The 26,470-nt window shown below is 38.8% G+C and overlaps 1 protein-coding gene across 4 annotated transcripts in view; it reads left to right on the top strand.

Moving 5' to 3' along the window:
• BLOC1S5 (biogenesis of lysosomal organelles complex 1 subunit 5) overlaps positions 1 to 26,470 on the top strand; it is a 54,947-nt gene that overhangs the window by 13,597 nt on the left and 14,880 nt on the right. The window contains exons 4-6 of one of the 4 annotated variants that reach the window (XR_010376804.1): positions 3,376 to 3,434; positions 16,116 to 17,275; positions 17,724 to 18,084. Coding sequence is in view for 2 of the 4 variants with exons in the window: in XM_010993775.3 (XP_010992077.1) it covers positions 3,376 to 3,434; positions 16,116 to 16,295 (239 nt within the window). In the remaining 2 variants the exon portion in view is untranslated. Of the gene's footprint in view, positions 1 to 3,375; positions 3,435 to 16,115; positions 18,085 to 26,470 lie in introns of those variants that run through there. The other 3 variants (XR_010376803.1, XM_010993775.3, XM_031435222.2) reach the window with 3 other exon arrangements.

The raw sequence follows: 26,470 nt of genomic DNA, 5'->3' as shown, positions 1-26,470 counted from the left end.
GCCTTCTAGACACAGCACTAAAAGTAAAACTCAAATTATTATTAATAAGAATGCTTATTTTGCTTTTGAGATGTGCTTATAACTTCCCTTTCCACACTTTGAGTATATAAAAAAGTAAATTGGGTAAAACTTAGTTAAAGAAAAAACTATGATTTCTTCTCTTTCCTCCCTGTTCTCCACTTAAACATCTGAATGACCCTTTTAAAATGTAGCTTGGCTCTTGTTATCACTGTCTCATAATCTCCTCATCTCAGTGTAAAAGCCAAAGTCCTGGAAGTTTCTACATGGTGGCCCCACCCTGATTTCTGTTTCCTACCACTTCCTTTTCCCTCACTTCGTTCCTACACTGGCCTCCTTAATGTTCCTCTCATGTGCCAAGCATGCTCCTGCCTCAGGGCCTTTGCACTTGCTGCTCCCTCTGGAATACTCTTGTCTCAGATTCCTGTACATTCTCATTCCCTATAGGTCTCTGCTCAGATGTCAGCGGTGAGACCTCTTTGGCCACTCTGTGACATTCATCCCTCCTCACTCTGGCTTTCTCTGGCCTCCCTTCCTTGCTTTGTGTTGTCCAGAGCATCCCTCACCTCCTGACATGCTAAATATTTCTCTCGATGTTGTCTGTATCTTGAGCGGAAATACACAATCCATGAGCTCGGGGACTCTCTTTGCAGTATCCCCGGCATCTAGAACAGTGCCTGGCACACTGCAGCCCTAAGTAACTATTTGTCCATTGAAATGAATGAATGAGAACTCAGCCACCATCTGTTCCTAATACCAAACTGAGATCACTTTCTTAAGTACGTGTTTGAGCTTCACACATACACACTGTGACAGAATGAATTTGTTTCTCTTCTATGTGAGGACCTGGGGACACTGTTGACTGTTGTACGTGGCACAGTTACTCTTTGTGGTGCTAATCTCCTCAAATAATCTTTTGGTTTAGAGAAAGTAATTTGATGAATTCTTAACTTTCTGAAGTCAGTGTAGTCTCCTGAAACCCTGGGATGACAGGGGAGACGCTTTCCCACTGAGTTAGGTGTGACCAGTAAGTGACGTAGAAGTCGCAGGAGGGTTTGGTGAATGGGCCTTGGCCTCTTGGAGTCTCTGATTGTGAAGAAAGGGAAAGAAAGGTGTAGTCCGGTGATTTTCCTAGATTTTAGAGAAAGCGGATTTCATTAAATTCAAAAGCAAACCTTTTATCGTGTGGCTAAACTATTAAAAAGTACATTACTTCAAAGATACTGAAATTTCTGCGAGTGGGTATTCTAGGTGCACAGATAACCCAGGTAAAGAACAGAAGTGTGCCTCTGTCAGACGTGTTCTGATTAAAACTTTAAAGGGTATAACAAATGACAAAATAAATGTCATAGTCCTGTAACTCTTCTTTCAGATTAGGCCCAGAATGATCTGAAAATGATGAAGCACCCAGAGACCACGAAATGGATTTTTTAAAAGTTATGTTCAAAGTCAGGAAAAAAAAAACCGAAAAAACAAAAAAAAACAGGAAATGATAGAACCACTGTTCGGGAGAGATGATGTAATGTTAATATGCCACCGAAAGAAGGCAGATCTAATCAACTCCTATTTTGTTTTGTTTTCAACTTTTCTGTTAGAACAAACAGTGATTGGGAACTTTCATTTTTCGTACTGAAGTATTGTGCTTGATATGTTTAAAATGAATGGTTACTGATAAAAGCATAACTTTTAAAAGCTAAGTCCTCCTCTTTGCTGTATTCTCATAGGGAAGGGCCCAACATTTTTCTGAAAGAGGAATCACAGTCCCTGCCCCGTAGGAACTTTGAACTAACTGGGGCTGGGCGGGGTGGGGCAGAAAGGCCTAAGTGAAACAGCTGGGTGAACCTGGGTTTAAGCAAACGCCAGACAAAGGAATTTCAAGTAAGAGAAAATCCTCACAGGAGAAGGGTTAATCTGGGAGGGCTTTCTGAAAGCAGCCAGCCTTGAACTGGGCTTTCGAAGCACGTGAACATTTTAATTAGAGGAGAGGAGTAAGGAAAGGGCTTCCGCTCGGGCTAGGATGGTGCGTGGAATGTAGTAACAGTAGCGTTTGACTGCCTGCTGCGTGTGAAGAACTGCTCTACGTGGCTTTTATTATTAACCTTGAAGTTATTTTTAAGAAGAATATCTACTGCGTTACCTCATTTATTTCTCGCGTCAGTTCTGAAGTCCTCTTGTTTGCTGTCCTGTTCATCTTACGAGTGAGGAGCCGAGCCTGAGAGCTTGGGGGAGTGCTGGTCAGCGCTAGCCCCGGGCACGCGGCAGGTGCCCAGGAAGTGCCGGACGCACAGCTGCGTGCCGAGCAAGCGGACAGGCCCGAGGGCGTCACGCAAGCAGTCTGTGCCCAGCTCGCGGTTCGACGGACTAAGGGAGCCTCTTAGCCACCCACTACCCAGAGTGACAGTGGAAACATTCATGTACAGAAATAAAATGGGGCCAGGAAAGGAAGAGGTTTGAACACCTGGTGGATTAAAGCCAGTTTGATTGGTGAAGTCGTAGGAGGAGTGAAGTGTTGAAGGTGAGAGCCGAGTCTTTAGCGTCGGAGATCTGATGTTAAGCCCTGCTCTCCGTACCTGCAAGTAATGGTACCTCCTTGAGTGACATTTCACTCCTTTATGCCGCAGCTTTTTACAGCTGCCAAAAATCTGCATAGTGAGACAGTGATCCTCACCCCACAGGAAAGTGGGGTCAGGGCACTGATACATGGAAAGTACTTAGCCCAGGTCTTGGCGCATAGTAATACTCCGTAAATAACTGTAATAATTACTACTAGCAGCTTTGATTTATTAAGAAGGAAAGTGACTCCGTGAAAACAGTGCAGGAAGATGTGACTCTGGCAGTGTCGGCCAGGATGAGCTAGAAGAGGGAGAGGAGGAGTGGGAAGTGCTTGGAGCCGTGCAGGTACCACGTGCTGCCTGCAGGAGAGCTGCCGCAGGAGAGCGGGAGCATGGACCTGGGAGGGAGGACGGCGAGCTGATGAGCCAGAGAGACACGGTGAAGGCCTCAGCCATCAGAAGGCACTGATAAATTTGTCAGGTGTTTTATGTCTTTTCAGAGAATTCTGAGGTCATTTTTGACAACTTGTCATTGGAATTAGTACTAGATAAATGCCCTTGGCTAACAGCTCAGAGCCCCTGCATGGTAGTGGTTCTAGTTATGACATCCTGAATATATTGGCGAAACTTTTTTTTTCCTTTTAGCCACCCCACCATGACCAAAATACCAGCTTTTCTGCATAGTTTCTTGAGAGCTAACACAATCCAGATGCTTTTGGTTTTGTTTTGTTTTGTTTTTAACCCAGGGAAGTCTCCCCTTGAGCAAGTGCTGCTGATTGAAAACCCACTGTCTGCTTTCTTTCAGTGCAAGCAGCTACTGACTCAGTCTGCAGACTCCAACAGAGGGAACAGGAGCGAAAAAAGGTAAACGTGGATCATTTGGGTGACCAGGCCTGTAACTCCAGGGCTTTTTATTGTCATCGTATTATTAACAGTTGCTTTCGATTAAAAAAATACATATATGGATTTGTTTTCTTTATGCAGTGATTTTTAACACTTAAAAAATGGCTAATTCATTGAAGATGTGTTGCGGAGGTGTGGTCACATGACTGCACCATCTATATTTTTATAATTCAAATTGCAGATCTTTTTTTCCTTCTCAGCATTTCCATCTTTTCCCTGAAAGTGGTGTTTGTCTCTTGGAGGAGAGAGAATAGGACTTTTACATGGAACAAAAACTACCCACCAGATTGGAAGTACAAATCTTTCCTTTGAGCCTGAAGCATTGAGTGTATTATGTGTATTTCTTGTAGAAAAGGAAGCATTCATGCCTGTAGATGGGTTATTTAATGAACAGTCACAAGAGTGTATGAATTACTTGCTGGGTAGTGCTTTGCTTATTTGAATTATATCTTAACTAAATTCAGATGTGGAAAAACAGCACAAGAATTTAAGTTCCTGTGATAATTTGGTGTTTTAACTTAGTTTTCATAAAGTATTTTTATAATTTATTTATTGCTCTAAAGTAGTAGAGATACACTTACTAAGAAATGTTGAAAACATTGTCACTCTGAAATAGTACCTTTTTGCATGTGTATCATCAAGTGTTACTGTCTCCATTTCTCTGGAATGTGTGGTTAATCCACAGAAACGGTACAGATACGGCACTGTAAAAAATATATATGTGAACCTTGCCAGAGTTGAAATTTCTACACCCTCTGCTGAACTCTCACTGTTGATATAAAGTTTAAAAATTCAACAATTTGATGAATCAAGCCTTAGAGAAAAGACTTGCCATTTAAGCCCAGTGGGAAGGCTGCCCAAGAGGAACAGGACCCAGCAGGCCAGATCGGGAAGCAGGGCAGAGCCCCAGCAGGAGGACCGGTGTCGGGGTGTGATGTTCACACCAGGTCCAGAGAGCACCGTGAAGGCAGGTCCGGGGGCGTCAGTGCCCGTGCCCAGCTGGACAGCAGATATTTTTCTAGTCCTCTACTTTGCTAGTTGCCACTGCGGGGTAAAAGATTTTAGTTTAAGGCAGTTCGTACATGCAGAAGCTAAAAGTCTAGGAGTCCCAAATCACTAACACTAATATAGTGTAGGATAAAGGTAAGGGCTGTGATAAAGTTACGAAGAACTTTGCACAGTCTTGGCAGGAAGTGTAATTTACTTGGAAGATAGTGGCATCCGAGTCCAGCCTTGATCGGGGAGTAGGAATTCAGTTGTTAGAAGATGAGAAGAAGGATACTGGAGGGTAAGGGACACAGTGGAAGCAAAGGCGATGTGGAAAGTCAGTGGTCCCGTGGGGCTGGGGTGCAGATTCTAAGTGGATACTTCAGAGGGTGCGTGTAGAGCACCTTTCGTGCCACGATACACAGCTTGTTGTTGAAGCACCAGGAACTTTCTGTGTTTGAGAATCAGAAGACTTTCCGATGGACGCTGGCTGTGCTGGCGGTGACTGGCTGTAGCATACGCAATTCTCTTGGCTTTCAAAATAAAAATGAAAAAGGGACTTTTTTACGTGAATATGCACTCATACATGATTGGTCTTTCTGAGACATGATCAGAGAGGTTATGATTCTGACAGAAGGGCAGTTCTTGTCATTCTTGAGCAGAACTCACCTAAAATTGAATTGTAATTGGGATAGTTCCTTTTGTCACCTTGAACTTTATTTTCATTTGGTGCATTAACTGTATGTAAGTAGGAAAATGACCAGATTAGGTGAAAAGTACCTGGAGTCCTCTATGTCTGGTACTTCCCTTGATTAGCTAGCTCTTGCCCTTGGACAGGTTCTTGAGCTCCAAGGTAAGTACTTGTTCTACTTACCTGATAGATTGTATTGTATAATTTATGTGAAGCAGCTTTACTGTCCAGATGTCATGCAGCACCTTTTCGCTGCTAGCTCCATCACTTGTTTGCGATGCAGGCAGCCGCTCTGGGTAAGGGCCCTGCTGTGGTCTCTTGGCCCTGGCAAAGCGCTTGAGAATCCTGCCTGTCCATGATTCTCCAGGCTAGAACACACTGTCCCTTTGTTTAAAACAAACAAACAAACAAACAAACAAAAAAAGTCCTCAAGAAATAGTAAAACCCTTAGAATATTTTAGTCTTAAATATGTTTCTTGTAGGTATTATCTCAGAGAATGTTACTGAATTTTTTTTGTGGAAAAACATTTAAAATCAGCCATAAGTTGACACAAGATACTGAATATAGTTCCCTGTGCTATACAGTATGTTGTTTATTTCATGTATATTGATTAGTATCTGCAAAACTCAAAACTCCCAGTTTATCCCTTCCCACCCTCTTCCACCCCAGTAACCATAAGTTTGTTTTCTAGGTCTGTGAGTTCTTTAAAGATTTTTTTTTCCTGCCATATCTGGTTTTGCCAAAACTTTGGCAGAGGTTTCATACTGTATATATATAAGACGTAGGAATAAAGTTTAATTTCTCATCTAGCAAATATGTACAAAGCAAAATTGACCTCTAGCTGCATTTTACAATCTAGTGTTAATTGTCGCCCTGGTTATACCGTTGGCTACATCTTGTATATTTGAATGGCTCTCAGAACAAAGAAAGATGGGAGTAGTAATGGAATAAAATAGACTATTGCCATTAATCATTAATTCTTTTAACCAAGACAATTTGTGGAATTCTGTAGGAAGTAAATTACGATAAACGTCATTCATCCAGGTCACATTTCCCACAATTGATATCTAAAAGTACATTCAGAGGAACAATAAATACACATTCCCCAGTTATCTGACATGTCTTGAAAACTACCCACTAACACAAAGCTGCACTTTGGGCGTGAGCAGTAAGAAGAGTGAAATGAAAACACAACTGGCTTATCCAGTTCACTGACTTAGATTATAATATGCCACTGAGGGAGATGGTGAGCTGATCGGTACCTGTCACTAGTCTAAACTTGAGTTCGTGCACAACGTCCACTTGTGAAGTTCTGTCCAACCAGACTAGAGATAATAGTAAACATGACTCCTTTGATTCATCTTGTCCACAGATATTTATTAGGTTTAGTTTGACCCCTTGGTGTTTTTTTTTTTTTTTCTAATGAGGGCAATGGGATAGCATGGCTTACACAATTTTCTTGATAGAATTTGAAAATACAGAGTAATAGATCAGGACAGTCAGCCCTCGGTATCCGTGGATTCTGCATCATGGATTCAACCAAAATATTGAAAATACATACATTTTTAATTCCAGAAGGTTCCAAAAAGCAGAACTTGAGTTTGCCGCACGCTGGGAGCTGTTTACATGACGTTTATGTTGTACGGACATAGCATTTGCATCATATTAGGTATTATATGTAACCTAGAGATGATTTAAAGTATATGGGGAATGTACAGGTTACATGCTAATAGTACACCATTTTTTAAGGGACTTGAGCATCCATAGATTTTGGTACCCATGGCAGGGTCCTGGACCCAAAACTCTGTGGATGCCGAGGGATGACTGTACATAATATTCTACTTAAAATAACTTCTGGTATTTGTTATTCTGACACTTTGTTTTGAAGCAGATACTTTCTCATTTATCTGTGTAAGGCGTATGTAAAATTAATGGTAGGTGTATTGCTGACAGATGTTCCAAAGGACATTTTAGACCTTAGTTGGCTTATTCAGAGTTTTCCCTTAGACCGATGTTTTTCACCCTCTGCACTACTGACTCTTTGGACCAAATGATTCTTTGTTGTGGGGTCTGTCCCGTGTGCTGTAGGGTGTTTAACAGGATCCTTGGCCTCTATCCATGAGATACCAGTATCACCCCCCACCCAGCAACCTGCGCTGGGACAGCCAAAAACCAGCATCAAGACAAGGAGCATCAAAACCACACCCTGTTGAGAATTACTGACTTAGACTACTGCGTGCAAAAGTGTGTGTTTATTATATATCCCTGGGTTCATTTACAGATTTGGTCCCAGGCATAGTTTGCGTTTGCCTTCAGGGTTGACTTCTCTAAATTTATCTCAAGTGGGATATATGTAAGCTGTGTTATTATTACTATTTCTTTCTCTGTTGCAGAAAAAGACAAGCCATTATAACTAATTTCTTTTGGTACACAGTTATAGCTCATTAATAAACTTTGTCTTTATTTTCTTTTAAAGTTGGCATTTTCTTTTTTATCTTGAGAAAACTATTGTATCCACTTCTTTGAGAAGCAACTGATTTCATTTAGGAAGAACCCTCTGAAACATGTTTTGAATTTTTGTGTGTGTGATAAAATACACATAACATAAATTTACCATTTTAACCATTTTTTAGTGTGCAGTTCTGTGGCACTAAGTACATTCACATTGTTCAGCCACCAGCACCACCATCCATCTCCAGAACTTTCTTACCTTCCCTAAGTCTCTGTACTCATTAAACACTGACTTCCCCTACCCCACTCCCCTACCCTTGTAAACTAACATTTCACTTTCTGTCTCTATAACTGACTACTCTGTGTGCCTTATATAAGTGGAATCATACAAAATGTGCCCCTTTGTAACTGGCTCATTTCACTTAGTGAAATGTCATCAGGGTTTATCCATATTGTAGCATGTATCAGGATATCCTTCCTTTTTATGGCTGAATCATATTCCGTTGTATGTACCACATTTTGTGTATCCATTCATCTGTTGATGGACACTTGGTTTGCTTCTACCTTGAGTATTGTGAATAACATTGCTATTAATACGGGTGTACAGTGTTTGTTCACATTCCTGCTTTCCATTCTTTTAGATGTATACCCAGAAGTGAATCATATGGTAATTCTGTTTTTAATTTTTTGAGGAGCCATCACACTGTCTTCCCCAGCAGTTACATCATTTCCTGTTTCCACCAGCAGTGCCCAAGTGTTGCATTGTCTCTGCATCCTTGTCAGCACTTGTTATTTTCTGTTTCTTTTGTTGTAGCCACCTTAATGGGTGTGAATGGTATCTCATTGTGGTTTGATTTGCATTTCCTTAACGGTTAGTGATGTTGAGTATCCTTTCATATGCTTGTTGGCCTTTTGTTTGTCTTCTTTGGAGAAATAGTCATTCAGGCTCCTTGCCCATCTTTTAACCAAGTGGTTTGTTTTTTGTTATTGTTGAGTTGTAGGAGTTCTTTATATATTCTGGATATTAACCCCTTATCAGATATATGATTTGAAAATACTTTCTCTCATTCTGTGGATTGCCTTTTCACTCTGTTGAAGGTGCCCTTTGATGCACAAAAGTTTTTAAATTGATGAAGTCCAATTTATCTATTTTGCTATTATTCTGGTGCTTTTGGTGTCATATTCAAGAAGTCATTACCAAATTCAATGTCATGAAGCTTTCTCTTTATGTTTTCTTCTAAGAATTTTATAGTTTTAGATCCTACATTTAAGTCTTTGATCCATTTTGAGTTAATTTTTGTGTATAATGCAAGGTAACGTCCAGTTTCTTTCTTTCTGTCACACATGGATATCCAGTTTTCTTTTTTTTTTTTTAACATTTTTTATTGCGTTATAGTCATTTTACAGTGTTATGTCAAATTCCAGTGTAGAGCACAATTTTTCAGTTACACATGAACATGCATATATTCATTGTCACATTATTTTTTCACTGTGAGCTACCCCAAGATCTTGTATATATTTCCCTGTGCTATACAGTATAATCTTGTTTATCTGTTCTATATATGCCTGTCAGTATCTACAAATTTCGAACTCCCAGTCTGTCCTTTCCCACCCCCCACCCCCTTGGCAACCACAAGTTTCTATTCTATGTCTATGAGTCTGTTTCTGTTTTGTATTTATGGATATCCAGTTTTCTTAAACATTATTTGTTGAAAAGATTGTTCTTTCTTAACTGGATGGTCCTGGCATACTTGTCAAAAATCATTGGATCATGTATGTAAAGGTTTATTTCTGAACTCTCTGCTCTGTTTCATTGGTTTATATGTCTGTCTTTATGGCAGTACGACACTGTGTTGATTACAGTAGCTTTGCGGTAAGTTTTGAAATCAGGACATATTTTTTATAAACATAGGTTTTATTATTATTCAGATCTGGTGAGGGGACGATTGCCGTGGAAAGACAGTTTGTTGCTCCCAGTTCCCAAGAGAAGGAGGTGATCCATGTGGGAGCCACGTGGGAAGCACCGGGGTGAGTCAGGAGGCAGAGCGAGGGGGAAGCGTGGGCAAGCGCTTTTACTGTGCTTTCTGGAGGAAGGACCGTTGAGGCAGGGTAAGCAGGCTTACGGCTAGCTAGTTTGGATAATCTCAGCAGGCCCTGGGTGACTGGGGAAGACGGATGATGGCCCAGAGTGTGAGAGCACCGTAAAGAAGGCCCTGGGGTGTGGGCTCTGGATTGATCGGCTTGCATATAAAAGGGACCCTCGCAGGGGAGTCCTTTACTATCTCTACAAATAAGTTATCCCTGGGAGGGACAGTCTCTCCAGGGTCACCTGGGTCCCAGATGTCATAGCATCAGAAACACGTGGTTAATACAGTGTGAGCCCTCCAACTTGTTCTTCTTTTTCAAGATTGGCTATTCAGCATCATTTGAGATTTCATATGAATTTTAGGGTGAGTTTCTCTATTTCTGCAAAAAACATCATTGGGCTTTTAATGGGAGTTCCAGTGACTCTGTAGATCACTTTGGGTAGTATTGTCACCCCAAGAATATTAAGTCTTTCAATCCATGAACATGAGACTTCTTTCTATGGATTTGTGTCTTTAATTGCTTTCATCGATGTTTTGTAGTTTTCAATATACAAGTCTTTTGCCACCTTGGTTAAATTTTTTACTGTTTTATTCTTTTTGATACTATTGTAAATGGGGTTGTTTTCTTAATTTCCTTTTTTGAGTTGTTCATTGTTAGTTTTTAGAAACAGCTGATTTTTGAGTGTTGATTTTGTATCCTGCAGCTTTGCTGAATGTGTTTATTAGTTCTAATAGGGTTTTTTTGGTGCAGTCTTACGGTTTTCTACGTAGAAGATCATGTCTGTGAACAAAGATAATTTTACTTTTTCCTTTCCAATTTGGATGCCTTTTATTTTCTTGTCTAATTTCTGGCCAGAGCTTACAATACTATGTGGAATAGAAGTGACAAAAATGGAATCCTTGTCCTGTTTCTAATATTAGAGGGGAAGCTTTCAGTTTTTCGCCATCTTACATGATGTTAGCTGTGAGTTTTTCTCATACAGCCTTTCATATGTTGAGATGGTTTCCTTCTATTACTAGTTTGTGGAATGTTTTCATAACATAATGTTGAATTTTGTCAAAAGTGTTCTCTGCATCAGTTGAGATGATTATGTGTTGTTGGTTTGGTTTGGTTTTGCCTTAACTTTAATATATTTTTTGAAAAAAGGAGGAAAATGTATATCTGTCACAGTAATTAATAATGTTACAGTTTGGTTTTAATTCTTATGCAGATTTGTTAATCATTTCAAATCTACTCTTTGCATATTTGAATTCAGTAAATAGTATAGACAGATTTACCCTATCTTTACCAACAGTTGATTTGAAATACATTTTATTAATTACAGTTTTGAAAAATTTCTTTCACATGTAGCAACAGATAACATAGTTTGGAAAAAGTATTAAACATAAGAATAAGTCTGGAAGAGATTCATAAAAATCACATTTCACAATAAATTCTAGAAATTGCAATACTGTCTTTATTCTTTGGAAACCACTTAATTAATGGCTCCCAATGTCTCCACGGTATAAAAAATTTAAGTACAGTGTAAAACATAAACAAATTTAAGTTTAAAAAATCGTAATGTAGAATGATAGATTTGAACTAATTCAGATTTTATTTCTGCAATTGCTCTTTCGTTTTTTTAAACGCAAGAATATTTAGTAACCCAGGGGCTAGAGGGGCCGAGCACGTGAAGAAAGCTGTCGTGACACTGAACCGTTAGGAATTCCTTTGGAAATGAACGAGTGTAGCCGACTCACTTTGTCCAGGACTGGCTGTGTAGCTAGAAGTCCTTTAAATTAACTTCAAAGTAGAATGCAAACTTTATTAAAGGGTAAACAGTAAAAATATGTTAATTTGAAACATACTTTACTAAACTTCAACAGTAACCCCAGCAAAAAGGAGGATGTTGGGGTCAGTACTTTATCACCAACATCACTCAGTATTGCCAGCACCTGCTGATAATAAAGAACAGTCTTTCAGCTGTTTGTGTCAGTGATTTAAATTCTGTACAGACAATGCACACCCTTACTGCCTGCACCCGGGGCAGGGCTCTCCCACGCCCCTGCTGCGGGGATGCCCCTAGGATGTGTGCCGTATCCTTCCGCAACAAAGAAAGCCTCAGCTCATCGCTCATAACGTGACTCCATTTTGTTGTTAAAGAAATGTTTGTATAAACGTAGGAAAGAGTCTGTAAGTGTCCCCATCAAACCAGTGATAATACTAGGAAAAAGGACAGAAGGGAGAGAAAGGACTTGTGTGTGTTGGGGGTGGGGGAGCTGTCGCTCCATATGCTTGTGTTTGAGTTTGTTTCTAAGCTCTGGGATACTTCTTTACTAAAAAGTAAGGGGAGATGCAAGTATGAGAGGGATTACTGAGCCATAGATAATTGCACTTTCTGTTTTGATAGGTTTTTGTAAATTGCTTACCAAAAAGATTCTAATTACTCCCACTACCATGAATGTCAACTTTTACATGTATAATTTAGTGTGTACTTTTTTGGGAGCTGCTGGAAATTGAACTAACCATAGCGGTAGGTAGTTTTAAGCTTTAAATGGCAAATGGTTCCGTGGCTATATTGTGTTCCTTCTGTCAGACCTGTGTGAATCTGTGTGAACGTAACTATAGTTGGATGTGATCGTTGTTTCTCAGACGTGTTTCACTATTAGAGGAATCCTTATTGCAGACCACATCTTACCCAGAGTCCGTTCATTGAACGTAAGAGCAGAATTACTGTGCACAGGCGGTGATGGGCTCGCTGTTCATGGAAGATTTTTCCTTATTTCTGAGAGTTCTCTATAGTTGTAAACAGATTCCTTGGGATGTTAGGCTAGATCTTTGGCTTTTATGACTTCCTCGTGTGTGAACTGGGAGGCATGCTACTGTGGGACCTGGCGGCGGGCGGGCTCTGCATCCGGAGACGATGTCTCTGCTGCTGCAGGTCCAGGGGCCGCTCGGCTGCCCTGTGCGTCTGCTCTGTGAGATGGGGGAGCTGGCCGGACTGCATGTCCTTACGTTGGGAAGAGGTGGGCCCTAAATCCTGCGCCCCTGCTGGCTTAGAATACTGTTTAGCTTCCTCCTGGGTGATGCGTAAGATAGAGCTAATTTGGGATTTTTCTGCTGTTATGTACAGTAAATCCTCACGTGTGTAGACGTTTTAGAACGTGAGTCGTGCCACAGAGCCAGGTTTCCCGCGAAGTTGGGATGTTCATCCTCTTTAAGTATAGGACTTTTATAACTTAAACTATTTTGGATGGAATTCTTTAAAAATATATTCCACACTTCTCTGGTTTTTACAAAAAATATATTAAATGTTACAGGTTAATTTTCTTTATGAATTAGGAATTATTAGAGATGTAAAATTTTACATTGTGGTGAAAGGTGTTGTCCCCCAGGAATTAGAGAAGGCGCGTGTTTCTCTGTTCCCTGGGCCCTCAGATACTGTCTGTCTTTATGCTTTTGTTTTTGTCTTCTCCTTCACTGTAAGGCTGATGCCTGCCATCTTTTTCTGTCTCGTTTACCAGCATTTTCCGTATCTAATTTGTGACTTTTAACATGGGGTAGTTCTGGAAGCCAGTTAACTAACCTGGTTAGAACTGTGTGTGAAGTAGGGCAAGTAGATTCAGAATCAGAAGAGCTTTTCGTGAAAACTGCAATATGTGCAAATGGACTCTGTGTTAATTATGTTGTTGTTTGGGGGGGGGGGGTTGTGTGTGTGTTGTTTTGTTTCGGGTTTGGGGGAGTTTTTGGGGTTGTTTTTTTTTTTTTTGATGGCTTAAAGTTCTTACCATATAGGTTTCAACTAAGTTTCAGGTGGGTATTATTTCCAGGTAGCTGAGTTTTGTTTAAAGATTACAGTGTTGTCAATACAGGAATGTACAGGCTACCCCTCCCTTTTTTTCTTTGCAAGAATTGCAAAGCAGTTATTATTAAAAGTGGGAGACTAAGAAAAAGTTAGATGAAACAGAGTGACTTCAAGAACTTCCTGATGTGAAAGCAAGACTAGATTTTCAACTGGGTTAGGGAGTAGTCAGCATTCAGCTTCTTTTTACCTGGATGAGGAGGCCAAGAATTGATACATCTTATGTGAAAAAGCTACTTGCACGTATGTGTCTTTGGTCATAATATTCTGAAACTACAAAGTCGAGACCCTGGTCTTCGGCAGTGTCTTAATTAAAGTCTCAGAGCCAAGCAGTAAATGGTGGGACCGTCCAGGAGGACTGCGATGGCTGTTGGAATGGGATTGTCGTCTGAATGATAAAAAGCCGTTGTTAAAATCAAATTACTAAAATTAAAGATTGAAAAATTTATATTGAGAAGGATAAAGAGCAGTTTGATCTGCCTTCTAGATGCATTGCTTGTATGTGTATAATATTATTTACCTTCTATTCAGCACTGCAGGCACTGGGATAGGAACTTACAATATAAATACATTTATTTGAGAATGTAAACTATCATTTTCCTCATTTTAAAGTTAAAGAAAATTTAACTTGCTCCGGTCATGCAACTGCTAACAAGTGAATCAGAATTTGAAGCCAGGTTATATGCTTCCCAAATCTTTATTTTTCTCCATTGCGCCATGCTGGTTAACATGCTGTCCGGTGGGAAGTGTAACTTGGGCCACTGCCTTGTGACCCAGCTCACAGGGCCAGCCGAGCCAATTACGGTGTTTCAGTTAAAAAGAAAGGACTGATTTATTAAACAGCACCTGAGTATGCCGGGTTATTATCCTCTGTTTATTAAAAGTTAATGGACAGCTAAAGCACAGTATCATTTTGATGAAGTTCACTTGCATTTTTCTTCTCTTTTTACTCTGAGCTGTGATTTTTCTCTTAGAACATAATAGTTTTGCAAAAATTCCATGAAAAGAATTTAGTGAACTCTTCATGTTTATTCATCTTTTGGAGAATTACAGTCCAGAAAGCTGAAAAGTTAAAAAGTCATGTTTTGAATTTTATTTAACCCATTTCCCGAATTTATTGGATCAGCAAACCCCGCCCCAACCTCTCTCCCCACCACTGTAATTATTCAGATCCTTCGGGTCTGCAGACATACTTACTTTAAGGGAATGTTTCACTGAAACCTCAGATTCACTTCAACTTCTTTTTACTTGGAAAGCCTTGGTGTTGAGGAACTTCAGATCAGATTGGCAGAAAAAACACTCTTGCAATAGCCTCTTTTTTTTTTTTGTCTTGCAAAAGACTTAGCTACCTGTGTAAAACTTTCCTGGAAAGATCCAATGTGCACTTCGCAATAGAAAAGGCAGAGGTCTGGGGTCAGCAAGTCCTAGGATTGAGCCCACAACTTCAGAGCTGAGTGACCCTGGAAAAGTGAATGTGGTGTCCTTAAGCCTCAGTTTCTTCATCTGTAAAATGAGAACACTGGAATCTTAGAAACAGATAAGATACACAAAACAACCCGCAGAAATACGCATTTCACAGATTCTTAGCGCATGCTGGCTTCTCCAGCTCTTCACTGCCCAGACACCAGGGGAAGCCGAGCAGTGGGGTGTCGTGGGCAGCGAGGGAATGGGCTCCGTCCTCTTCCTGTCAGCTCTCTCCCTGGTGGCCTGTGCCTGAGTCACCTGTGTTCTCAGTGTACAGGTGTCCTGTCTTCGTTAGAGCAGGGACTCATCAGACGTCAGGTGCTTTGTAGGTTTTTATGGTTTGCTCCTGTCACGGTGTTTGTTTCATAGGATTTAGGCTGTGTCAAAACTTCTAAAGACATGTCCATACAATATTTGAGGCAGAGATAAAGTTATTTTTATACTTTCTTTTTGCATTTAGTTCTTTGTACATATCAAAGATAGTAATTAAAATTATATTAAATTTATGCCTTTTTACTTATATATTGTTTCATCTTTATTGTTGTGATACTTAAAAGAAAAAAATTTTATCCTCATGTGGAAATACTAAGGAACATCTCAGGAGGAGCTGAGCTATTTGACACAGATGCTTTTGGTGTTTATTTGCTTTAAGGATTGGAACTGAATCAAAAAAGATTTCTTGAGTTCTCGTCCATTGAATCAATGATTTTTTCGTGTGTCCCCAAAACATTTTATGTGAGACATGCATTTTAATTTCTTTTTTGGCATATATTCTTTAAACTTAATTTTAAAATTATATGCAATTAAATGGAATTTGAGGAGAAATAGAGGTATGAAAATTTCCTTGGATTATGTTTGATTTCATCATTTAAAGATAACTAGACATTTTTGACATTTCAGAAGCGTGAATACCCATGTTCAGTCATGGTGAGAAAAGCCTTAGATGTTTCTAATATGCCGTATTCTTAACTATAATGCAGTTTTACCACCGTGCCTTACAAGCTGATTGTCATACTGCAGGGAGCAACTATCAAGAAATAAAACGATCTTTTGTCTCTTCTGCATAGAAGAATAATTATCTGGAAAATGTCACATGACTTTCGCATTTTCTTTTCTCAGATTCATAATGACCATTTACTAGCTAGTGAAAAACAGCATATAATCCAGTGGGAGGAGTTCATGAAAGGCCAGCATAGCAAACAGGCCGCAGTGGACGAAGAGCACAGGAGAGCCGTGGGGAGGCTCAGAGAGCAGTACGCCGAGATGGAGAAGGACCTGGCCAAATTTTCAACCTTCTGAGGACTTGAGCCACAGCAATGCCCATCTAATGAGAAAGCATTGACTTCTTCCCCCGCCCCACCGCCCCCCACCAGACAAAAAAAAAAACAAAAAAACTGCTCCCACCGAACCATTTAGCCTCTGCTTCAAGCTTAGCAGTATGTTCAGTGGCACTCATCTATCAGAAGAAAGAAACTTCTGCCGGAGTCGTAAACAGACATTTTGCCGAAGAGTGCCCCGTCTGTTCAGTTTAAGTACCTCTGTGTGGCCATTTGAATGGGGAGGAGTGGGAGGAAATGGTCCAGATGTGCTCTTGGTTAATAGGGATTGGTCTTCGTTTGCATTGATTGCAGAGAACTGTAAGTAGAGACTTCTTAGAAAAGTCCCTTAGCTCATTCTTACACAGGGTTAGTGTTAGTTTATTATTGTGGCTTAGAAGGCAGATAGGATGGCTGCCTGTCACAGCCTCCTTGGCTGTTGGATGAATGTATACGGTGTTACTCCGGGAGTACTGGAGACAGAAGCGACTGACCTGGGAGCAGAGGTCACGTTTAAGAGAGAGGAAAGTCAAAACCTAGCTCCGCTCTGTAGAGAGGGCCACGCTGGTCTTTAGCCGGCCCACTGGGAGAAGTCACAGATTATGCATTGCAGCACGAGGCCGTGTTTCACTGGGTGACAAGACACACGTGTTCCATTTGTGGCCTCCCAGCACTTAATATTTCAGCCTTTGAAACGTGCTTACAAGGAAAACCTTACCAAAAATATAGTTGACTTTTAGTCCTTCCAGGAACCTTAATCTTCTTGCCCATAGTATTTACCTCATTTTTGTGTCTGTTTTGCTGTGGGTAAGCTTTGTAAGATAAATAATGTCTATACTTGTTTCAGCTGTTCAGTGAGTAATCAGCAAAATCTGCCAAGGAGTCCCTCTGGAACCATGTAAAGACTCTGGCTCTGAATAAACCAGAAGTATTTGCCCACATGGCAAATGATCCATGGTAAATGTAAGTCCTTTTTAGTGTTTAATGTCTGTTCTCATAAGCAGGGGTATTATGACGAAACATGTTACCAATTCTGTCATCACTGTGATCTCTAAAAATCTACATTTAGCAATCTAATTGAGGAACGAAGTTGATTTTTTTATTTGCCATATACCAGGCAAAATTAAATGCAATAATTTCAAGAGATTTATGGCGCATGGATTTAAGGTGTGGATCGAGCTTTGAGGTATTTTTTACTGCTCTTCAGTAGGGAAAAGCACAAGAAGGAGAATGCCCAGCCCCATCATCTCAGTGCGTGCGGAGAGCGACGATTTACGGCTCACTGTCAAAGCTTCATTCTTGGCTGCATGTTGAAAATGTGATTAAAGTTAATAGAGGAGAGGAAATAAGTATTTGAGATTTCTTTCAATAACACTGAACTTCTGCCAACTCTCTCTGTCCGCTACTGTAGGCTTGACAGGTTCATCAATCATCCTCTGGTACCTGGACTGAAAAGGGCACGTGCTGACACTCAGGCATGTTGGAATTTTAATTCTCTTCCAGTGGATGGGGAAGAAAAAAACCTTCCAAAAATGTCCCACACATGAAAGGGGAGGGGAGCCTAAAATGAAAATTCCCTTTGTACTTACTGTAGGCGGCCTGGGGAGTGCTAGTAATTGCCGGCACACCCCTGAACAGCTGCTGTAACCAAGAAGGCAGGGCTGTGTGCGAGCAGGGATGCGCTCCTAACTGCGGTTACTCGGCTTGCGTGTGCAGAGGTTTGTGATTGTGTTTGCTCATCTCATATGAATAATAAATACTTTACCATATGAGTGTGTGTGTATTATATAAGGATCTAAGGGACTTCTTAGACCATAATGATTTAATAGGCTTTTTGAGCTTTAAACATTGATACTAAATTCTTTCTTTTAACTTTATTTGCTGTTCAATATAGTTTCTAAAAGAGTTGGTTGATTTGTTTTCCCTCAAATATTTTTAGTAGTGAACACTTTCATCTATATTTCCCAGTTTCTAAATCACTTTTGATACATATTTTATTTATATATAAAAATCAACTTTGGTAATTACATAACATACAACATTTCTGCTGTTACGCTGTTGAGCAGAAATAATATGAATTTTATATAGCTCACGGGATTATTTTAGAATGATCAAATATTTTGTTTTGTCATTTTTAAAGTGCTATGGAAATATTTATTTTTAAGTTCTAAGTATTTTTTCATTTTTCATCATGATTTCTTTTTTGACTTATGTATGTGGGGTTTTTTAATTTCCTAACATAGATTTTTAAGTTCCATTCTTATGATTTCTGCTTTATTGGATTGTGGTCAGAGAATAGATTCACCTAAGACTGAGATGTTAAAAGGTTGAGATTTGCCATGTGACCTACAATATGATCAGTTTTTGTAAATGTGTTAGTGCTTGAAAGGATGCATATTTTCCAATTGTTGGGTGTTTACTAGACCAAACTTGTTAATTATATTGGTCAAATTGTCTCTGTTTTACCGTTGTTATTTTCTTCTACTTGATCTTTCAGATTCTGAGATGTGAAATTTCCTACTCTAGTGGATTTTGTAATTTCTGTCTGTAATTCTGTCAATTTTTGCTTTTTTATATTTTGGAGCTTTGTTATTAGGAACATACAAGTTTAGAATTGTTTATCTTCCAAGTTTAGAATTGACTCATTTATAGTCATGGCCTTTATTTCTAATCATTGTATGTTGCTTTAAAATCTATATTTTTAGAAGAAATATTTATATAGGCCACACCAGCTGGTTAGCATTTGTATGGTATATATTTCTTTATTCTTCTGTTGGTTTCTTATTATCTGTGAGCTAATTTGGTTGTTTCTATTACTTCTGTTGGATTCTTTCTACTCTCTGTAAGCTAATGAAAGCAAAGAAGAGTATGGTCGTCTTTGTTTTAAACCTGTGTAACCCTTATCTGAATACTTCATTTTGTATTTCTTTCTTTTTTTCTTTTTAGAACATTACTGTAGTTTGTGGAAATGTCCCAGGTCCCTATTATGAATATGTAGATAAGGAGTACTAGGTCTGTGATATTAAATCCAAAGCCACAAAAATCGGGAGGAGTCACAAATGCCTCCAGTATGTATTGTGAGTTCTCTTGTTGCTTCTGTCACACACAGGATTTCTATCTGAACACTTCTGTTTAACATCCATGTGTTTCAGCATAGTGGGTTCTGGTTGCCATTGCAAATTAAAAGTTAGAGGGTTTTATTGTTTTAGAATTTAGCATAATGGCTGCCTTTCCTGAAATTCTACCCCAGGGGCTCTTTTTTGCCATTTGGGGCTGAAAGTCATTATCTCAGGATGAAGAATACCAGAAAATTATTTTAAACATTAATTCAGTCAAAATATTTGAAGCTACCATTAGGGAAAATGTATTTTCTAGTAGCTTGCTCTTAATCCTTCACAAAGGTTTTATAATTACTTCATTAATTTTCAATTCCAATAAAATGTGAATATGAATATTTTATTGGCTCAGTGCAACTCAAGGTCGTACAACGAATGGAGGAAGGGAATCAGTCATCTTACATACTCTCTTCTCATGACTGCTGAACCACTGCTTGCTTGTGACTTTCCAGGCAACATTAGCAAAACAGTATGTTCTCTGGTATTTTCATACTTAGGTTCCATAAGCAAGAGAAAAGAAACAGATTTTCAAATGTGATGCACCCCACAGAGCAATAAATTAGTAAGTCTACAACATTTGAGCCTCATAAAAGTCAAGATTCAAATGATCTCTGTAGTAATAAAATGGATTTATGGTAAGTAAACACAATACTTGCGCTTGCGTAACACAGCTTATAGTTTACGTGTACTTTTAAGTGCCTTAGATGTAATTTAATCTTACTTCATTCTTATAACCAAGATGTACTCACTTTGTTCTTTTAGAGAAAGAGCAAAATGGTAAAAATACAGCGAATACAGTGTTTTGCGCCCATAACATCGAGCCGGCAGCAGCACAACAGATAAACACTACTTTTATGGTTTAAAAAAAAAAGATTCCTTCAGTGATATCATGAAAATCCATAGTACAGACGTATCTCAAAGTTTTTCCTTACAATTACATCTTTTCTTTTTTTTTTTTTAAATAGCACTTCGTGTACCGCAAACCTTAAGTCAACATAGGTTTTGCCTACTGTGAAACTTCTGTAAGCCAAGATGGTGTAAAGCAAAGAAGCCTTGGATGTGACCGTAGGGCACATCTTGCTAACTGAGGCACAAAATAAGTCGATATAAAGGACAGATGCTCACAGACACAGTTTAAAGCTATGGCAGCTCAGTGCTGAGGTGCTGAGTCTAGTTCCCAAGGAAGGAGGTTGGTGGTGTCACTCCTGTCACTGGGGGAACATGCTGCCTCTGTAGCAGCTGGCTGCAACACGCACACTGGACGCCATCTTTGTTTTTTGCCTTTTTTTCATGGAAGTGAAAATCCTCTGGATTTCTTTCAGTTAGCAAAAACAGGTGCTAATGCAGATATTTCATAAAAGTAAAGCAGCGTAAAGTGAACTTTCATAAAGCAGGGAATACCTTAATGTGACATTTCAGTCTTCTAAATTGTTCTGGATTATTTTTAAAAGAACCATTTCACGATTTACCGGATGGTCAGGCTGCACCACAGGATAGAACGTAACATGAATGCGACTTCAGGGGAGAGACCCATGCATGGTTCCAGGTCGCTGAGAACAGTCAGCACAGTCACCAGGTTCGGGTGGGCTAGCATTTGCTTTAAGCAAGAGGGGAGAGTGCACAGGATGCAGCCCCTGCGGTGTGACCAGTCCCCACGGCCAGCAAATCCACTCCACAGCCAGCACAGGCAATCCTAGATGTTTTAAAAATCGAAGCGAATGAGGAATATGTGGTTCCAACTATTCCTTTGGAGTAATTGTTTTCCCCCCTTAAATTTAAGAAAATCAAGTCTGGTTGAGACCAAGCAGACATGGAAAAGTTAGTCTCCATAGAAATATTATCACCATGAGTGAAAAAAAAAAATTGACTATAAGAGAAGTCAGTGCCATTGGCAGATAGAGGCAGTTTTACTACTTATATGATATTATTTATAAAAAACCCCTGAAGACTCCACCAAAAAACTTTAGAACTAAATAAAATCAGTAAAGTTGCTGGATACAAAATCAGTATACAGAAATCTGTTGTGTTCCTATACATTAACAGTCAACTATCAGAAAGATTAAGAAGAGAATCCCATTTACAACTGCATCAAAAAGAATAAAATATCTAGGAATAAAAGTAAAGAAGTGAAAAATTTGTACAGTGAAAACTACAAGATATTGGTGAAAGAAATCAAAGAAGAAAGAAATGGGAGATACTTCATTCTCGTGGGTTGGAAGAATTAATATTATTAAAATGTCCATATTACCCAAAGCAATCTATACATTCAGTGCAATCCCAATCAAAATTTTAATGACATTTTTCACAGAAATAAAATGAACTGTCCTAAAATTTGGAACCACTAAAGTGTCCAAATAGACAAAGGAATCTTCAAGAAGAAAAACAAGGCTGGAGGCACATCCTGATTTCAAACTATATTACCAAGCTACAGTAATCAAAACAGTATGGTATTAGCATAAAAACAGACCAGTGGAGCAGAGAGCCCAGAAGTAAAGTGACATGCGTATGGCCAGTTTAGACAAAGGAGTCAAGAATATAAAATGGGGAAAGTCTGTTTAATAAATTGTGTCAGGAAAATTGGGTGGCCACATGCAGAGACTGAAACTGGGCTCTCATCTGACACCATATACAAAAACCAACTCAAAGGATTTAAGCCTTGAATTAAGGCCTAAAACCATAAAACTAGAAGAAAACATAGTGGGTAAGCTCCTTAACATCTATCTTTGTGATGATTTTTTGGATATGAAACTAAAAGCAAAGGCAACAAAAGCAAAAATGAACAAGTGGGACTACAGCAAATAAGTGTCTGCACAGCAAAGGAAACATCAACAAAATGAAAAGGCAACCTGCAGAGTGAAAGAAATTATTTGCAAATTATATACGTGATAATGGGTTAATAGCCAAAAAATATAAAGAACTTGTATAACTGAATAGACATTTTTCCAAAGAAGACATGCAAATGAACAACAGGTACATGAAAACGCGCCCAACACCACCAGCCATCAGGAAAATGCAAATCAAAACCACAATGAAATACCACTTTACACTTTTTAGAATGGCTGTCAGCACAAAAGATAGGTAACAAACAGCTGTTGGTGAGGATGCAGGAAAAACTGAACCTCATGCACTGTTGGTAGGATTGCAAATTGGTGCAGCCACTATGGAAAACAGTATGGAGATTCCTCAAAAAATTAAAAGTAGAGCTAACTATACTATCCAGCAATTCCACTTCTGGATATATATCCCAAGAAACACAATTACTCTCTGAAAGAAATAGTCTGCACCTCCATGTTCATAGCAGCATTTTTTACAATAGCCAAGACATGGAAACAACCTAAGTGTCCCTTGATGGATGACTGAGAAAATGTGTGTATATACATATACATGTACAATGGAATATTATTCAGCCATGAAAAAGAAGGATATCCTAACACTTGTGACAGTGTGAATGGACCTTGAGGGCATTATGCTAAGTGAAATAAGTCAGAGAAAGACAAATGCTAAGTGATCTCACTTATACGTAGAACCTAGAATACACACACAAACACACACACACACACACAAAACCTGATAGAAACAAAGAAGAAATTGGTGGTTGCCAGAGGCAGGAGTGGTGGGGGTGGGTGATGGGTGAAGGAGGTCAAAAGGTACAAACTTTCAGTTACAAGATTAATGAGTTCTGGGGATGTAATGACTATAATGTAGTGTCATGTCATGACTAGTTAACAATATTGTATATTTGAAAGGTGCTACGAGGGTAGTTCTCATAAGAAAATTGTTACTATATAATATGATGTGATAGATATTAACTAGTAGTAATCATTTTCTGATATAGACATACAGCAAATCGTCACTGTACACCTTAAACTCAAACGTTATAGGTCAGTTATATCTCAATAAGACTGGAAGGGGAAAAAAATTATATGGGTTAGCTAGATTGTGTTAAAAAGTTTCTCTACCATACATCAAATTCCTGACTTTTATGAAATTGTCCATATTGCTAAAATTACAATTCTTCAAAGAAATAATTTTGTAAATACTTTTAAAGTTTACTATAATGCATTCTCTTAAAATAGAATCTGTAGAGAGTTTGAATAGAAGATGCAGGTTAAATCTTTGATTTCATGTCCTCTGAATCACTTCAGCAGCTGTGTTGGAAATGTATCATTTTTAGGAAAATAGTTCATAAAATTACAGTGAAATCAGCCTTATACACCAGAACCCCTTTGTGGTCAGTGTTGTATTGAATAAATTTGTTTTGAAATTAATTATGCCTCAAATAAATAATGAAAACGGAAAACAGTATTTCATTTTGCTAAGAAAAGCGTTGACGCCAAAGAATCTGTTTTTCACTTGGGATCTAAAATTTATAGCTGAAAACCAGCAGGTGTCACTGTGATAACAGAGTTCTTTCTTTTCCTCTAAGCAGTTTTATGTAGATGGGTGCATACCATCTATGAACAAAGATGTGTAAGAGATAATGGATTTAAGTTATATCCTAAACAAAAACACCAAAATGTATATAGTGTCCCTGGAGGGTTAGGAATACTTTTGAGAATTGTATTGTTTCCTGATTTTCTTCATATTTCAAACATACAGATTCTTTAATTATGTAACTGGTATGAGAGTTTTATTAGCAGTGAAAGCACAGGAAACCCCTGTGGTGATGCTTCAGACTTTATATTGATGTGTAGAACAGCACACAGTTCATTAGGTTATGACTCATGTAATCAAAATCACTCAAGAAACAGCATTCCCCATAATGTTTTTAAATGGATTTGGAAAAATTCTTGGTGGCTTTTTTTTCCAAATTAGAGTTACAACTTCTAAATTAACTTTTAGAGACAAAAATATGGTAACTGGTGGGAAATAATAATAAGAATTAAAGACCTTTGTCAGGGTATTTTTTTCCCACCTGGTATGAAAGCCGAAGTAGAATTGGATAAGCGTTTATTCCTTGAAGCATTGTGGTGGGTCTGGGCTTTTATTCCAAGAAAAATACGGTCCTTAATAGCACTGTGTCTTCATGGAATTTATAATTGAGTTGTGCATGTGACAATGAAATAGAAAAACCAGGACCATAATGTTACACAGTATCATGTCAAAGACCATGTGTACCAAGCAATCAGCTTATGGTTAAAATAAGGGAGTTCCCAGTAGGAACTATCTTTGTAAGTTATCTTCAGAGGATCAGTAGTAAAGATAAAACTTAGTTCAGTAGGATTTAGAGAGTGAACAGAATGGCAAAATACCTGGTTCAGTTTATTTTAGTTCAAAAGATATTTAAGGAGCATGTGTGGTCCAGCCACTTTGTTTTCCGAGATAAATAGTAAGGATAAAAACAGTAAAACGAGCTTGATTTCTGCCCTTTACATAGGTGTAAATGCTGTCAAATTCAAATGATAATCAACAGACTTCTTTTGAGGTTGAAAACAGAGATAGCTAAGGCTGGAAACTGGAAAGTGCACTGGTTCCAGAGTCAAGAGACCTAGGTTTTAGTCATGCTTCCATCACTAAGTTGCACAGGGACTTAAACACGTCACCAGACAGTTTTCACATCATTTCCAACTTTATTCATTTGTGCTTATCCTGTAGGTAATGAGACCGTTAGTGTAAGTGGCACAGTGGAAGTGTTACTGAAAGGTTACTCTGGACTCAGACGTGTGACTGTCGGAAGGAAAATTACTACCCTGCACGTGGAGTTTTGAGAATGTAGCTGAAAATAGCAGTTCCTAGTCTAGACAGGGCAGGGAGAGAATGAATCTTGCTTTGGAATTTAAGGTGGTGGAAATTTTTAACATCCGTATATAGATACACCTACACACTGTTTATATTTCCGATGACAATAAAATTTAGATAACCAGCCCTGTTGCTTTTTTACATATAGTCATATGATTGTTGGCCCAAGTGACTGAATGTTTTTTTTTTCTTTTGAGAACACCATCAGTATTAGTTAGGAAGATCAAAAAGATTTTAAGATATCAAAAAGCTATCTTTGTCTTTCAGATAAATATTTGTCTTCTATTTAATTAGGGAGAAAATACTGTGGGGTTTTATTAAGCACCTACGCCTAGTCAAGGATTTCCCATTTCCTTTCCCAGAAGACTAAATTGTTCAAGGACAAAGAATGTCTTTTATGCTGTTTTATAGCTCATGCTTAGGACACGTGCTGTGTGATTAAAAAAAAGGAAAGTTCCCTCCATATTATAAGGCTAGTCATGAGTTTAAGGAAGATTTGAATTACCCATGCTATTTACGTTTGTGTTTTACGGTAGTTCACTATGAGGCTAAAGGTTAGGTAAATGCATTCTGTTATTGTTAACCTACACCATCAGGTTTCTAGTCTGTCATCACCCAACTTATAATATTTGCTATTTCTCTCAGGAAAGCTTTTAAGATAAACTACGTACTATGAAAGTAGAAACTTGAAGTTTCATCTCTTTGGAAAAAAAAAAGCAGTGACTCCTGATGAACAAATTTTTTTTTTTCCCTAAAAATTCAGGTCATCTGTTTGGAACTTGGAATAAATCTTCAGATAGAAACAATGATGGGCACAGTGATAGGGCTCTTCCAGCCCACAGACTGTGGTCTCTCAAGACATTATGGTCCCGGCAGCAGGACCAGTAGCATGTAATGACATCAGCTAGTCATCAGCCGCTCTTTTCAATGATTCTTTTTTGCTGTTGTTGTTGTTTTCTGAGAAATGTATCCAGAGTTTCAACTTGTGGGGCCTGGAACGTGGCCCTGGAGATAGCGTTGCCTCCCACTAGTCCATGGATTTCTTTACACCTGATTTTTCAAAGTGTAATGTGACAGAACTGGAGTATTTCTTAGTAGTTCAATTCTACATTTGGTAATGGATTTTACAAAATCATTTGAAGAGAACACAGCCGTAAACCTGTGAATGACAATGCTAGTCACAGATGTTCCACAGAAACACTTCCTCTCTGCTGAAGGACCTCATTCAGGACTACAGCATTCCGCCCCAGGGAAAAATGAGATCTCTCTACAGCAATTATTGGGAACTAAAGTTGAATTAGAA

The sequence above is a fragment of the Camelus dromedarius genome, chromosome 19 (genome assembly GCF_036321535.1).
Source record: "Camelus dromedarius isolate mCamDro1 chromosome 19, mCamDro1.pat, whole genome shotgun sequence".
Lineage (NCBI taxonomy): Eukaryota > Metazoa > Chordata > Mammalia > Artiodactyla > Camelidae > Camelus > Camelus dromedarius.
This window is presented reverse-complemented; position numbering and strand designations above follow the sequence as displayed.